Source organism: Bombina bombina, chromosome 9 (assembly GCF_027579735.1).
Source record: "Bombina bombina isolate aBomBom1 chromosome 9, aBomBom1.pri, whole genome shotgun sequence".
Classification (NCBI taxonomy): Eukaryota; Metazoa; Chordata; class Amphibia; order Anura; family Bombinatoridae; genus Bombina; species Bombina bombina.
This window is the reverse complement of record NC_069507.1, coordinates 212,191,117-212,205,225: the sequence shown is the minus strand read 5'-3', so window position 1 is coordinate 212,205,225 and position 14,109 is coordinate 212,191,117. Positions and strand designations below refer to the sequence as shown.

The 14,109-nt window shown below is 35.9% G+C and overlaps 1 protein-coding gene across 1 annotated transcript in view; it reads right to left on the bottom strand.

Moving 5' to 3' along the window:
* The window catches only part of INPP5A (inositol polyphosphate-5-phosphatase A), an 878,314-nt gene that overhangs the window by 535,190 nt on the left and 329,015 nt on the right, over nt 1–14,109 (bottom strand). The window contains exon 4 of the mRNA XM_053692598.1: nt 13,193–13,280. Coding sequence (XP_053548573.1) covers nt 13,193–13,280 — 88 coding nt within the window. The remainder of the gene's footprint in view (nt 1–13,192; nt 13,281–14,109) is intronic.

The following is a 14,109-nucleotide window of genomic DNA, read 5'->3' as shown; positions in this document are numbered from 1 at the left end:
ATTAATTTATTGATAGTGTAGTGTTAGGTTTAATTGTAACTTAGGTTAGGATTTATTTTACTGGTAATTTTGTAATTATTTTAACTAGGTAGCTATTAAATAGTTATTAACTATTTAATAGCTATTGTATCTGGTTAAAATAAATACAAAGTTGCCTGTAAAATAAATATTAATCCTAAAATAGCTACAATATAATTATTATTTATATTGTAGCTATATTAGGGTTTATTTTACAGGTAAGTATTTAGCTTTAAATAGGAATAATTTATTTAATAAGAGTTAATTTATTTCTTTAGATTTAAATTATATTTAACTTAGGGGGGTGTTAGTGTTAGGGTTAGACTTAGCTTTAGGGGTTAATACATTTATTATAGTAGCGGTGTGGTCCGGTCGGCAGATTAGGGGTTAATGCTTGAAGTTAGGTGTCGGCGATGTTAGGGAGGGCAGATTAGGGGTTAATACTATTTATTATAGGGTTATTGAGGCGGGAGTGAGGCGGATTAGGGGTTAATACATTTATTATAGTAGCGGTGTGGTCCGGTCAGCAGATTAGGGGTTAATAAATATTATGTAGGTGTCGGCGGTATTAGGGGCAGCAGATTAGGGGTACATAGGGATAACGTAGGTGGCGGCGGTGTACGGAGCGGCATATTAGGGGTTAAAAAATTTTAATAGAGTGGCGGCGATGTGGGGGGGCCTCGGTTTAGGGGTACATAGGTAGTTTATGGGTGTTAGTGTACTTTAGAGCACAGTAGTTAAGAGCTTAATAAACCGGCGTTAGCCCAGAAAGCTCTTAACTCCTGACTTTTTTCTGCGGCTGGAGTTTTGTCGTTAGATTTCTAACGCTCACTTCAGCCACAACTCTAAATACCGGCGTTAGAAAGATCCCATTGAAAAGATAGGATACGCAAATGGCGTAGGGGGATTTGCGGTATGGAAAAGTCGCGGCTGCAAAGTGAGCGTTAGACCCTTTCCTGACTGACTCCAAATACCAGCGGGCAGTAAACACCAGCGTTAGGAGCCTCTAACGCTGGTTTTTACGGCTACCGCCAAACTCTAAATCTAGGCCTTAGTGAATTACACAGCTACAATTGTGCCCACAACACGAAGTGGCTTCGTGGTTCAATTTATTAAACCAAAAGAAAATGTTCTGCCAAAATTGACATATTTTAGGGCAAAACCAGAAAAACATAATTTATGTAAGAACTTACCTGATAAATTAATTTCTTTCATATTGTCAAGAGTCCATGAGCTAGTGACATATGGGATATACAATCCTACCAGGAGGGGCAAAGTTTCCCAAACCTCAAAATGCCTATAAATACAACCCTCACCACACCCACAATTCAGTTTAACGAATAGCCAAGTAGTGGGGTGATAAAGAAAGGAGTAGAAAGCATCAACAAAGGAAATTTGGAAATAATTGTGCTTTATAAAAAAAAGCTGCCTTATCCTGATGAAAAATCAGAAAAGGAGACTCACAAGAATGTAAGGATCATTTCAAAGAATTCTTTGGATTAGGACACAAGGAAGGGACAACAATTTCTCTACTATTGTTGTTAGAATTCACAACCTTAGGTAAAAATTGAAAAGAAGTCCGCAAAACTGCCTTATCCTGATGAAAAATCAGAAAAGGAGACTCACAAGAAAGAGCAGATAGCTCAGAAACTCTTCTAGCAGAAGAGATGGCCAAAAGGAACAACACTTTCCAAGAAAGTAGTTTAATGTCCAAAAAATGCATATGTTCAAATGGAGAAGCCTGTAAAGCTTTCAGAACCAATTTAAGACTCCAAGGAGGAGAAATTGATTTAATAACAGGCTTAATATGAACTAAAGCCTGTACAAAACAGTGTATATCAGGAAGTAAAGCAATCTTTCTGTGAAATAAAACAGAAAGAGCGGAGATTTGACCTTTCAAGGAACTTGCAGACAAACCCTTATCCAAACCATCCTGAAGGAACTGTAAAATTCTAGGAATTCTAAAAGAATGCCAGGAGAATTTATGAGAAGATCACCATGAAATGTAAGTCTTCCAAACTCTATAATAAATCTTTCTAGAGACAGATTTACAAGCTTGTAACATAGTATTAATCACTGAGTCAGAGAAGCCTCTATGACTTAGAACTAAGCGTTCAATTTCCATACCTTCAAATTTAATGATTTGAGATCCTGATGGAAAAATGGACCTTGAGATAGTAGGTCTGGCTGTAACGGAAGTGGCCAAGGCGGGCAACTGGACATCCGAACTAGATCCACATACCAAAACCTGTGTGGCCATGCTGGAGCCACCAGCAATACAAATGATTGTTCCATGATGATTTTGGAGATCACTCTTGGAAGGAGAACTAGAGGCGGGAAAATGTAAGCAGGATGATAACACAAAGGAAGTGTCAGCGTATCCACTGCTTCCGCCTGAACATCCCTGGACCTGGACAGGTATCTGGGAAGTTTCTTGTTTAGATGAGAGGCCATGAGATCTTTTTCTGGAAGACCCCACATCTGAACAATCTGAGAAAACACATCTGGATGGAGAGACCACTCCCTTGGATGTAAAGTCTGGCGGCTGAGATAATCCGCCTCCCAATTGTCTAAACCTGGGATATGCACCGTAGAGATTAGACAGGAGCTGGATTCTGCCCAAGTAAGTATCTGAGATACTTCTTTCATAGCTTGGGGACTGTGAGTCCCACCCTGATGATTGACATATGCCACTGTTGTGATATTGTCTGTCTGAAAACAAATGAACGGTTCTCTCTTTAACAGAGGCCAAAACTGAAGAGCTCTGAGAATTGCACAGAGTTCTAAAATATTGATTGGTAATCTCGCCTCTTGAGATCTCCAAACCCCTTGTGCTGTCAGAGATCCCCAAACAGCTCCCCAACCTGAAAGACTCACATCTGTTGTGATCACAGTCCAGGTTGGTCGAACAAAAGAAGCCCCTTGAACTAAACGATGGTGATCTATCCACCATGTCAGAGAGTGTCGTACATTGGGATTTAAGGATATTAATTGTGATATCTTTGTATAATCCCTGTACCATTGATTCAGCATACAAAGCTGTAGAGGTCTCATGTGTAAATGAGCAAAGGGGATTGCGTCCGATGCTGCAGTCATGAGACCTAAAACTTCCATGCACATAGCCACTGAAGGGAATGACTGAGACTGAAGGTGCCGGCAAGTTGCCACCAATTTTAAACGTCTCTTGTCTGTTAGAGACAAAGTCATGGACACTGAATCTATCTGGAAGCCTAAAAAGGTGACCCTTGTCTGAGGAATCAAGAAACTTTTTGGTAAAAAGATCCTACAACCATGTTTCCGAAGAAACAACACTAGTTGATTTGTGTGAGATTCTGCAGTACGTAAAGACTGAGCTAGTACCAAGATATCGTCCAAATAAGGAAACATCGCAATACCCTGTTCTCTGATTACAGAGAGTAGGGCACCCAGAACCTTCGAAAAGTTTCTTGGAGCTGTTGCTAGGCCAAATGGAAGAGCAACAAATTGGTAATGCTTGTTGAGAAAAGAGAATCTCAGAAACTGATAATGTTCTGGATGAATCGGAATATGAAGGTATGCATCCTGCAAGTCTATTGTGGACATATAATATCCTCGCTGAACAAAAGGCAGAATAGTTCTTATAGTCACCATCTTGAAAGTTGGTACTCTTACATAATGATTCAAAATTTTCAGATCCAGAACTGGTCTGAATAAATTTTCCTTCTTTGGGACAATGAATAGATTTGAATAAAACCCCAAACCTTGTTCCTGAAGAGGAACTGGCATGATTACCCCTGAAGACTCCAGGTCTGAAACACACTTCAGGAAAGCCTGAGCTTTTATTGGATTTGCTGGGATACGTGAGAGAAAAAATCTTCTCACAGGAGGTCTTACTCTGAATCCTATTCGATACCCTTGAGAGACAATGCTCTGAATTCATTGATTTTGGACAGATTTTATCCAAATATCCTTGAAAAACCTTAATCTGCCCCCTACCAGCTGAGCTGGAATGAGGGCTGCACCTTCATGCGGACTTAAGGGGCTGACTTTGGTTTCCTAAATGGCTTGGATTTATTCCAATTGGAAGCAGATTCCTTGGGGGGAGGATTGAGTTTTTGTTCCTTATTCTGACGAAAGGAACGAAAACGGTTAGAAGCCTTAGATTTACCCTTAGGTTTTTTTATCCTGAGGCAGAAAACTCCCTTTCCCCCCAGTGACAGTTGAAATAATAGAATCCAACTGAGAACCAAATAAATTATTACCTTGGAAAGAAAGAGATAATAATCTAGATTTAGATGTCATATCAGCATTCCAAGATTTAAGCCACAAAGCTCTTCTAGCTAATATAGCTAAAAACATGGATCTAACATCAATTTTTATAATATCAAAAATGGCATCACAAATAAAATGATTAGCATATTGCAGTAAGTGAATAATGCTAGATAAGTCAGAATCTAATTCCTGTTGCGCTAAATTCTCCAACCAGAAAGTTGATGCAGCCGCAACATCAGCCAAAGAAATTGCAGGTCTAAGAAGATGACCTGAATATAAATAGGCCTTCCTTAGATAATATTCAAACTTCCTATCTAAAGGATCCTTAAAGGAAGTACTATTATCCATAGGAATAGTGGTACGTTTAGCAAGAGTAGAAATAGCCCCATCAACTTTGGGGATTTTTTCCCAAAACTCTATAGATTTTGCTGGTAAAGGATACAATTTTTAAACCTTGAAGAAGGAATAAAAGAAGTACCTGGCTTATTCCATTCCTTAGAAATCATATCAGAAATAGCCTCAGGAATAGGAAAAACCCCTGGAGAAACCACAGGAGGTTTAAAAACAGCATTTAAATGTTTATTAGACTGAACGTCAAGAATACTGGTTACTTCAATATCCAAAGTAATTAACACTTCTTTTAATAAAGAACGCATATTCTCTATTTTAAATAAATAAGTAGATTTGTCAGTGTCAATGTCTGAGGAAGGATCTTCTGTATCAGATAGATCCTCATCAGAAGAGGATAAATTATTATGTTGTTGGTCATTTGAAATTTCACCAACTAAATGAGAAGTTTTAAAAGACCTTTTACGTTTATTAGAAGGTGGAAATGCAGACAAAGCCTTCAAGATAGAATCAGAAACAAATTCTTTAAAATTTACAGGTATATCATGCACATTAGAAGTTGAAGGAACTGCAACTGGCAATGTACTATTACTGATGGATACACTATCTGCATGTAAAAGTTTATCATGACAACTATTACAAATGACATTCGGCAAAATAATTTCTACAATTTTACAACAAATGCACTTAGCTTTGGTAGAACCGATGTCAGGCAGCAATGTTCCAGCAGAAACTTCTGAGGCAGGATCAGATTGAGACATCTTGCAAAATGTAAGAGAAAAAAACAACATATAAAGCAAAATTATCTATTTCCTTATATGACAGTTTCTGGAATGGGAAAAAATGCAAATAGCATAGCCCTCTGATAGAGAAAAAAGCAAGAGGCAAACATCAATGGGGTATTGAAATAATGAAAAAGTTTGGCGCCAAGTATGATGCACAACGTAACGTAAACTTTTTTGGCGCCAAAAATAACCGGAAATTACACTAATGACGCAACCGTGTGAAAGGTCAAGTAGGACACCGGAAATGACGAAGTTGTGTCAGACATATTTTTCCGCGCAAAAATATTTTCGCGCCAAGAATGACGCAATAAAATTTAGCATTTGACGCACCCGTGGGTCCGCAATTTGCAAGAAGTAGTCAATTGAAAAAAAACCCAGGTAAGAAATTTTTTTCTTTAAAAGATGTTTATATTTCCCAAATATGAAACAGACAGTCTGCAGAAGGAAATACATGAACCTGACTCATGGCAAATATAAGTACAATACATATATTTAGAACTTTATATAAATGCATAAAGTGCCAAACCATAGCTGAGGTGTCTTAAGTAATAAAAAACATACTTACCAAAAGACACCCATCCACATATAGCAGATAGCCAAACCAGTTCTAAAACAGTTACCAGTAGAGGTAATGGTAAATTGAGAGTATATCGCCAATCTGAAAAGGGAGGTAGGAGATGAATCTCTACGACCGATAACAGAGAACCTATGAAATAGACCCCCGTTAGGGAAATAATCGTATTCAATGATACTCCCTTCACGTCCCTCTGACATTCACTGTACTCTGAGAGGAATCGGGCTTCAACAATGCTGATAAGCGCATATCAACGTAGAAATCTTAGCACAAACTTACTTCACCACCTCCATAGGAGGCAAAGTTTGTAAAACTGAATTGTGGGTGTGGTGAGGGGTGTATTTATAGACATTTTGAGGTTTGGGAAACTTTGCCCCTCCTGGTAGGATTGTATATCCCATACGTCACTAGCTCATGGACTCTTGCCAATTATATGAAAGAAATATGAATGTGGATAATTATCTATAGACAAAGAATAATACTTAGATATCTTATGTGGGGTAATATACGTGTTGTAAATCAGTTTAATGTGAGATTCTCTAAAGCCAAACGGGACATTACAGCTTTGCAACATTTTAAAGCTTTGTCTTACAATACATTAATTTATTGCGGGGAAGTATGATGTCCAGTAAAGTTGTTTAGATGAATTTAACTCTGTTTAGCCAATACAATCTCATACAATAGTGAAATGGAGTGTAAATCTGATCCAAACTTTTAAATACATATGTTGATATCTGACCAACAATCCAAAGCTTTGAGGCTCCAATTATGAAAGTTAATATAATGTCTTAACTGAAAATATGCAAATAGATTTGATCTGGACAAATTAAATTTGTTAAAGAGCGTATTAAATGATACGGTCTTACCATCTAAGGTCATAACTTGATGATAAAAAGAGAGACCTTTCTCATTCCGAAGTGAAAAAACATTTTGAGACAAACCGGGAATAAATTCTGGGTTAACCTTGTATAGGAAAAAATTCTGAAAATTTAAAATCAACATCCAGAATCAAGCAGAAATTCTGCCAGGCCAGGATTACGTTCTTCATTGAGATAAATCTATTTTATCAGGGAGTTTTTGGGAGAGATATGTAATAATGCCTTTAAGTCAAAGGGGCCACAATAGCTTCTTCCGACTCTATGGGTGATATTGCATTAGACTTCGCTATCCAATCTAAAGCAATTTTGGTTAAGGCTGTTAAGTTATACAGTTTAATATCAGGAAAGGCTAAAACAGCACACACTTTTTTTGCATCAATCTGCCTAGTGACAATATAGGTTCTTTTCCATTCCAAATAATTTTAACACAAGCAGAGTGGAAGTTTTGAATATCCCGTTTAAGGATAAAAATGGGCAGGTTTTGGGGCGGATATAATAATCTGGGAAATATAATTGTTTTGATCAGATTGATTCCAGCCTAAAGAGTTAATGGGAAAGCCGCCCAGAGTATAAGATTCAAAACTATTTTCTTAAAGAGACTAGGATAATTTAAGCTACACCAATTTCTAGGGTTCTAGTGAAAACATAACCCTAAGTACTTAATTGTTTGAACTACCTTGAACGGATGCGATATCGAGCTACCTTTAGACTTGACTACCCACAGCAGTTCACTTTTTTTCAAAGTTAATTTTGAATCCTCAGAAGGAATTACAATGAGAAAATATTCAAAGAATTAAAGGGCTAGTGTCACCTGTATCACTTAAGAAAATTAATAAATCATCCACATACAAAATAATCTTCAAAAGGTACAAACCAACACTGACCCCTTTTAGTTCTTGTCTCAGCCAAAGAGCTAGGGGTTCGAGTGCAATATGTATGTATGTATTGGGTACTTGTAAAGCATGGCTAATCACCCGTAAGGGTCTCAAGGCGCTGCTCTTTTTATCGACCTTGGAAGGATGATAGGCTGAGTAGACCTTGCCGGGGATCGAACCTGCAACCCTTGGGTTGCTATAGAGCTCAGCAACAGTGCCTTAGCACGCTGAGCTATCTGTCCGGCTTGTCTAGTGCCTCTTTAAAGAAACAGACAAAGCTCCATTAATAAGGAGGAAAGCGATCAGTTTATTATAAATGTTGCATATAAAATGCATAATCTGGTCTCTAAAACCAAACCTAGAACCAATAAAAAGATGTTCCCAACTGATCAAAAGTCTTTTCTGCGTCCACAGTAAGAATAGCTGCATCTTGAACCTTTCCCCCCGTTTGACTGTACCTTATTCCAGTAATGATCTAACCTACAGACCAATTTACGCATATTTTTTACTATCTAATTAGTGTTACACAATTTGGTAGAACCTGACTGTGCTAGTTTCCATTTATTCCACTTACACTGGTTTTAAACACCAGGTAAATGTTTTACTTGCTAAATATAAATTACATTACAATACACACTAGGTTTTACTGTAGAAAAAACATAACATAACAAATACCACTTTGGTTTATATTGCAGAGGTAACAGCTAGTTGGTTTCTGACCCTATTAGACAAACAAAAGTGCAAGCAGTATGCAAGTGGGCAAAAGGAGGACATTTAGGATTATTTTATGCATTTGACAACAACATTGAGCCCAAGCAATACCTGCAATGCTAAAGATAACTACCATGATTTTATGAATGGGGTAAATGTCCCCAGAAATATTGCTTCTTATAATTAAACCTATGAATGTAATTGATCAAAGAGACATGAAACTCAAACATTGTATTTGTGATTCACATAGAGAATACAATTCTAAGCAACATTCCAATTTACTTCTATTATCTAAATAGCTTAATTTTCTTGGTGTCCTTTGTTGAAGAAACAGCAATGCATGGGTGAACCAATAACGAGGCATATAAGTGCAACCACCAATCAGCAGCTTCTGAGACTACCAAGGCATGTTTTTCAACAAAGGATAAGAAAAGAAGAAAGCAAATAAAATAATACAAAAAAAATGGAAAGTTTAAAATTGCCTGCTGCCACTGAACCGTGATAGAAAAAAAAATTGGGTTTCATGTCCCTTTAATCTTTTGATTCCAATGAGACACCATTTTTAAAAGAATGTGAAGCAATATCTCTCCTGCTGAATATGTTGACAATGATTTTGTTCAGAACTTTTATATATTTATTTTACAAACATCTAGAATTTGTTTCAAGACCCCGATGGTAACTACCAGACATTTGGTTGGTAAAGCTAAATACTGAAATACAACTCAACACGTTTAATATGTACCAAGGTGAGTTCTTTCTAGCCAGTTAAATAAATGTTTCTTTGTTATCTAATCGATTATCTCAAGTTGGAGAGGCATAACTTAAAAATACATTGTATTTCCATTTCCAATTATCTATTTTACCTTCTGAAGTGTATTAGACTGTTTTAAATTATTCCTTTACATTTATTTTGACATTTGGAATAGCTGCTTATGCCTAACAAAACTGTCGCCTATACAGAAAAAAATCCTATACCATGGTATTAGCTATAGAAAATCTGTTGAAAAACAAGGCAACAGCAGCAATCAATTTTCCAGTGTGTATTGGGAGAGCACAGCTCATTTGAAAGTGCTTTAAAGGGACACTTTTTTTTCTTTCATGATTCAGATAGAGCATGCAATTTTAAGGAACTTTCTAATTTACTACTATTATCAATTTTTCGTTCTCTTGCTATCTTTATTTGAAAAAGCAGGCATCTAAGCTAGAGTCAGCCCATTTTTAATTCTGCACCCTGGATAGTGCTTGCTGATTGGGGGCTACATTTAGTTACCAATCAGCAAGCGCAACCCAGGTGCTGAACCGGAAAGTTACTTAAAATTGCATGCTCTATCTGAATTACGAAAGAAATAAAATTGGGTTTAGTATCCCTTTAAATGCAACAAACTTTTATCATCTTTTTGCCACATCCATTCTAACAAGGGAGTGTGCATCTGGCATGTGCAGCCACTATCACTTTTTTCCTACTCAGTTCAAGGAAGTTTACTTTGAAGTTTGGTGAAATCACAACGTCCTTATTGGTTATGGCAAAATCTCTTTAGATCACAGCAAAGCAACCAATAATGCTGATTGGCTGAATTTTTCCCTTCACCATGCAGATGATGGCAGGAAGAGGAGCTGAATGGTAACTGCTCAGTTGATCTTTGTTTTATAATGAAGACAATACCAAATATAGATCATTGCATGTTTTCTTTCTCACATTTGAATCATAAATAAAAGGACAATTTATATCAAGGTGCCCCTTAAAGGAACACTAAAGTCAAAATTAAACTTTAAAGGACCAGTGAACACAGTAGATTTGCATAATCAACAAATGCAAGATAACAAGACAATACAATAGCATTTACTATGAATTTCAAGTGAGTAGTAGATTTTTTTATAACAAATTTCAAAGTTATGCATATTTCCACTCCCCCTGTACCATGTGATAGCAATCAGCCAATCACAAATGCATATACGTATAGTCTGTGAATTCTTGCACATGCTCAGTAGGAACTGGTAACTCAAAAAGTGTAAATATAAAAGACTGTGCACATTTTTTTTAATGGAAGTAAATTGGAAAGTTGTTTAAAATTACATGCTGTATCTGAATCATGAAAATGTAATTTAACCTGAGTGTCCCTTTAATGATTCAGATAGAGTGAGCGATTGCAAAAAAAAACTTTTCAATTCACTTCCATTATCAACATATCCACAATTGTTTAATATGCACACTTTCTAAGGCATGAGCTTCTGTTAAGCATTTGCAAAAAATTACAGTATATATAAGTATATACATTTTGTGATTGGTTGGTGGCTGTCACATGTTGCATTGTCTTTTTCGTATGCATTCGTTGGTTATGCAAATCTACTGCATTTAATGGTACTTTAAACATGAGGCACGCAGGATAATATTATAATGAAACTCATTTATGCAAGTTTGTGTTTGAATTCAAAACAAATAAATAAAATATAGAAAATTGTTAATTATATTTTTATTACTCAGCACAAAATTTAAGAGAAGACAAAATGTGAAATTACTGATAGAGATTAAAAAAATTCTATAAAATTGACAAGTAGCTTGTAAGAAATACTCTCAATATAGCACAATGTTTTATTAGCAGAGCATGGGAACTTAAATTACTATTATTTTAAATGGAACCCTGCCAACGTTTAATACAGTAACGTTAAAGACCTAGAGACCTAAATATGTTGCTACAAAGACCCCAGGGAGAAAATTTATAGACAGCTTTCCCGCTTACTGGAAGACAAAAAAAAAAGGTTTATTTTATTTGCAAGACTTGGACTCAGGGTATTTTTAGCTTCTAAATACAGAGTTGCAGTACCAGCATTTGGGCCAAAACCCTGACAGACACAGTATAAATACAGTTTGCCAAAAATAAAGTCTGTGTTTTCAAAGCCTAATTTAGCAGCAGGAAAAAAAATTGTGGTTGGTATTCAGGGATCGTAGAATAAAAATCAGAATTGCGAGTGCCACATTTGCGTTTTATATGGGTATAGTAAATATACATACAGAGAAATAATTGCCTATTCCCTCACACACAATTACTTTCTATACAACCATAATTTTATGGGATTTAAAAAATAAAGTATATTGTTCTTTAGTGCTAAGGGTAATTCAAAATGGAAGTAAGTTTCTTTTAAAATATAGGCCATGTATCTAAATAATTGCTTCTGCAAGTACCTACACACTGTATATACCGCTCTGCATGTGGGATAACCAGCTATATATCTGCTCTCAGAAATATTACTTATTTTACTGCTCTCTGTGTGTTACATTACTATAATTTCCTGCGATCTGTATTTGGTATTACAGGCTACGTGCCTGCTCTATACATTTATTATAGCAGGCTATATACCTGCCATCTATAATAAGTCTTATAGGTTATATACCTGCCTGTGTATATCAGCTGTATGTATACCTGCCCTCTATATTAGTATTACAGGCTATATACCTGCTCTATGCCTGTGATATAGCAACTGTATACCTGCCCTCTATATTTAGTATTACAGGCTATATACCTGCTCTATACCTGTGTTATATCAAATAAAATAGTCCTCTATTACTGTCTATATACCTACTTTATGTTTTATAGCAGTTTTTCTATCTTCTCTCTATATATAGTACAGTCTATATACCTGTTCTAGGTTTGTGTTATAGCTGGCTAAATATCTCTTCTCTATATTTACTTTTACAGATTATATACATGGCCTTTGGCTGTGTTATATCAGTTATATAAATCTCTAGAATTTAGTATTAAAAGCTACATAGCAGCAATATATCTGCTCTCTATATAGGATTACAAACTATATATCTGTTCTAGATGTGTGCTATAGCTGCTATACACTTACTCTCTATAGTCATTATACGATAGATACATACATATACATGATGTCACTGAACAGGGGATAACTGAATTTATTCATACTTTCTATCTTTTGAATGTAATATTATACATGAGATCTTCATAGAAGGCATAACACACTATACACAGAATGGTGTTAAGCCTAGGATGAATGGAACCAAGCGGGAAAAACTGTGAGAAAACCAGCTGCCAACTTAATTTTTTATGAGTAAATGTAACACAGATATGTAGATAGCATTTAATTTCACTAATAAAGTTTAGCAAAACATTGTGGTTGTGTGTGTGTGAGGTGATTAGCTAAGGCAGCAGTAACTACTGGTCTATGCAGAACAAAGGAATGGCTCTTTTATTCCATTTAAACGCAAAATTACTATAGGCATTAAAAGGAGATTAAACACCCCTATATTTTGTATAAAAATTATGTTTGCTCCACACTCCCTAGAGAGGCCAAAAAGCAAATTCTGTAACTGCACATCAATTTGCTGGTTTAGGCAATGTACAGCACATTGAGATCCTAGGTTACAGATTGTGCTTTGTGGTCCTTCTAGAGAGCGGGAAACAAAGACCATTTTTTATACAAAATCAAGAAGTGCTTAACATCAGCTGCACTTTCATTGATTCTGTAAAGGAATAAAATAATGTTCAGAACTAGGTTCAGAGCCTATACAATAGCTAACAAACCTTGTGTAAACAAAACACCATATTTAATACCACATAAAAAAGTACCGACTGAGAAAAAATAAAAAGAAAAAATGAGTTCCTTTTATCAGGAATTAAGTAGAAAATGAGCTTTTGTTTAAACATGGCTGCTTGAGGAGCTATACATGGCTGGAAGTGTTCTTGTTACTTTATGTTCTGCCAACACAATTGTCACAAGGGTCCCACTTACCGTGAAGTTTTCTTGGGACTTGTAGTTCTCATCCAGATATACTCGAGCTCTGTTGTATTCTTTCATGGCATCACTTGACAGTAGCTCTCTAGAGGGAGAGAAATATCATTTGTGAAATACAGAGGCGGAATAATCTGGATACAGCAGGATGACAATCTGGGCTCTAGAACCTTCTATGGGTCTCATTGAGATGCAGTCTATCTGCCCCAAGCAGTAATTTATTTAAAAGGGAGCATGAAATGCAGATCACTCATTTAAAACGTCTTACAAAATATTTGTTTTCTATAAAATTAGGAGGTAATTCAAGGCACAATAACATCAATGTTAAACTTTCATGAGAAGCAAAAAACAAACACAGGTGGCGTCCAGACATAGTTAGTACCAGGTTGATTGATTGTAAAACATACAATCAGGAGGAATAATCCCAAATCAGCTGACGCGTTTCACACATGCGCACATGAGCTTCTTATAAGATCACTTTCATGACTTAGATTTTCCATTTAACTTCTATTATCAAATTTATTTTTTCCCTTGGTATCCATTGTTTAATATCTACTCCTTTCCATCAGCGAATACAGAGGTAGGCTCAGAAGTGTGCACGTCTTGAGCACTATATGGCCGAAGTGTTTGCAACAATGTTTTACTTCTCAATACTCCTGTACACTCCTGAGAGAACTTTACTAAAACAGTCTAAATGATGAAAATGGTTTGCAGTCACTTTAGTTTTTCTAAAAGCACAATTTGTACATTTGATTACTATGATAGTAAACAAGAATGTTTTCATCTTGAATCTGAGGAAGAATTTTGACCTTTTCATATCTAATCATTTTATTAAGAAAGTTATTAATCTTCTTTTTTCCCATTTTCTTTCTGTTTGTTTTATTCCTTTTTTACATCTTTCCTCTTTCTCTCTCTTT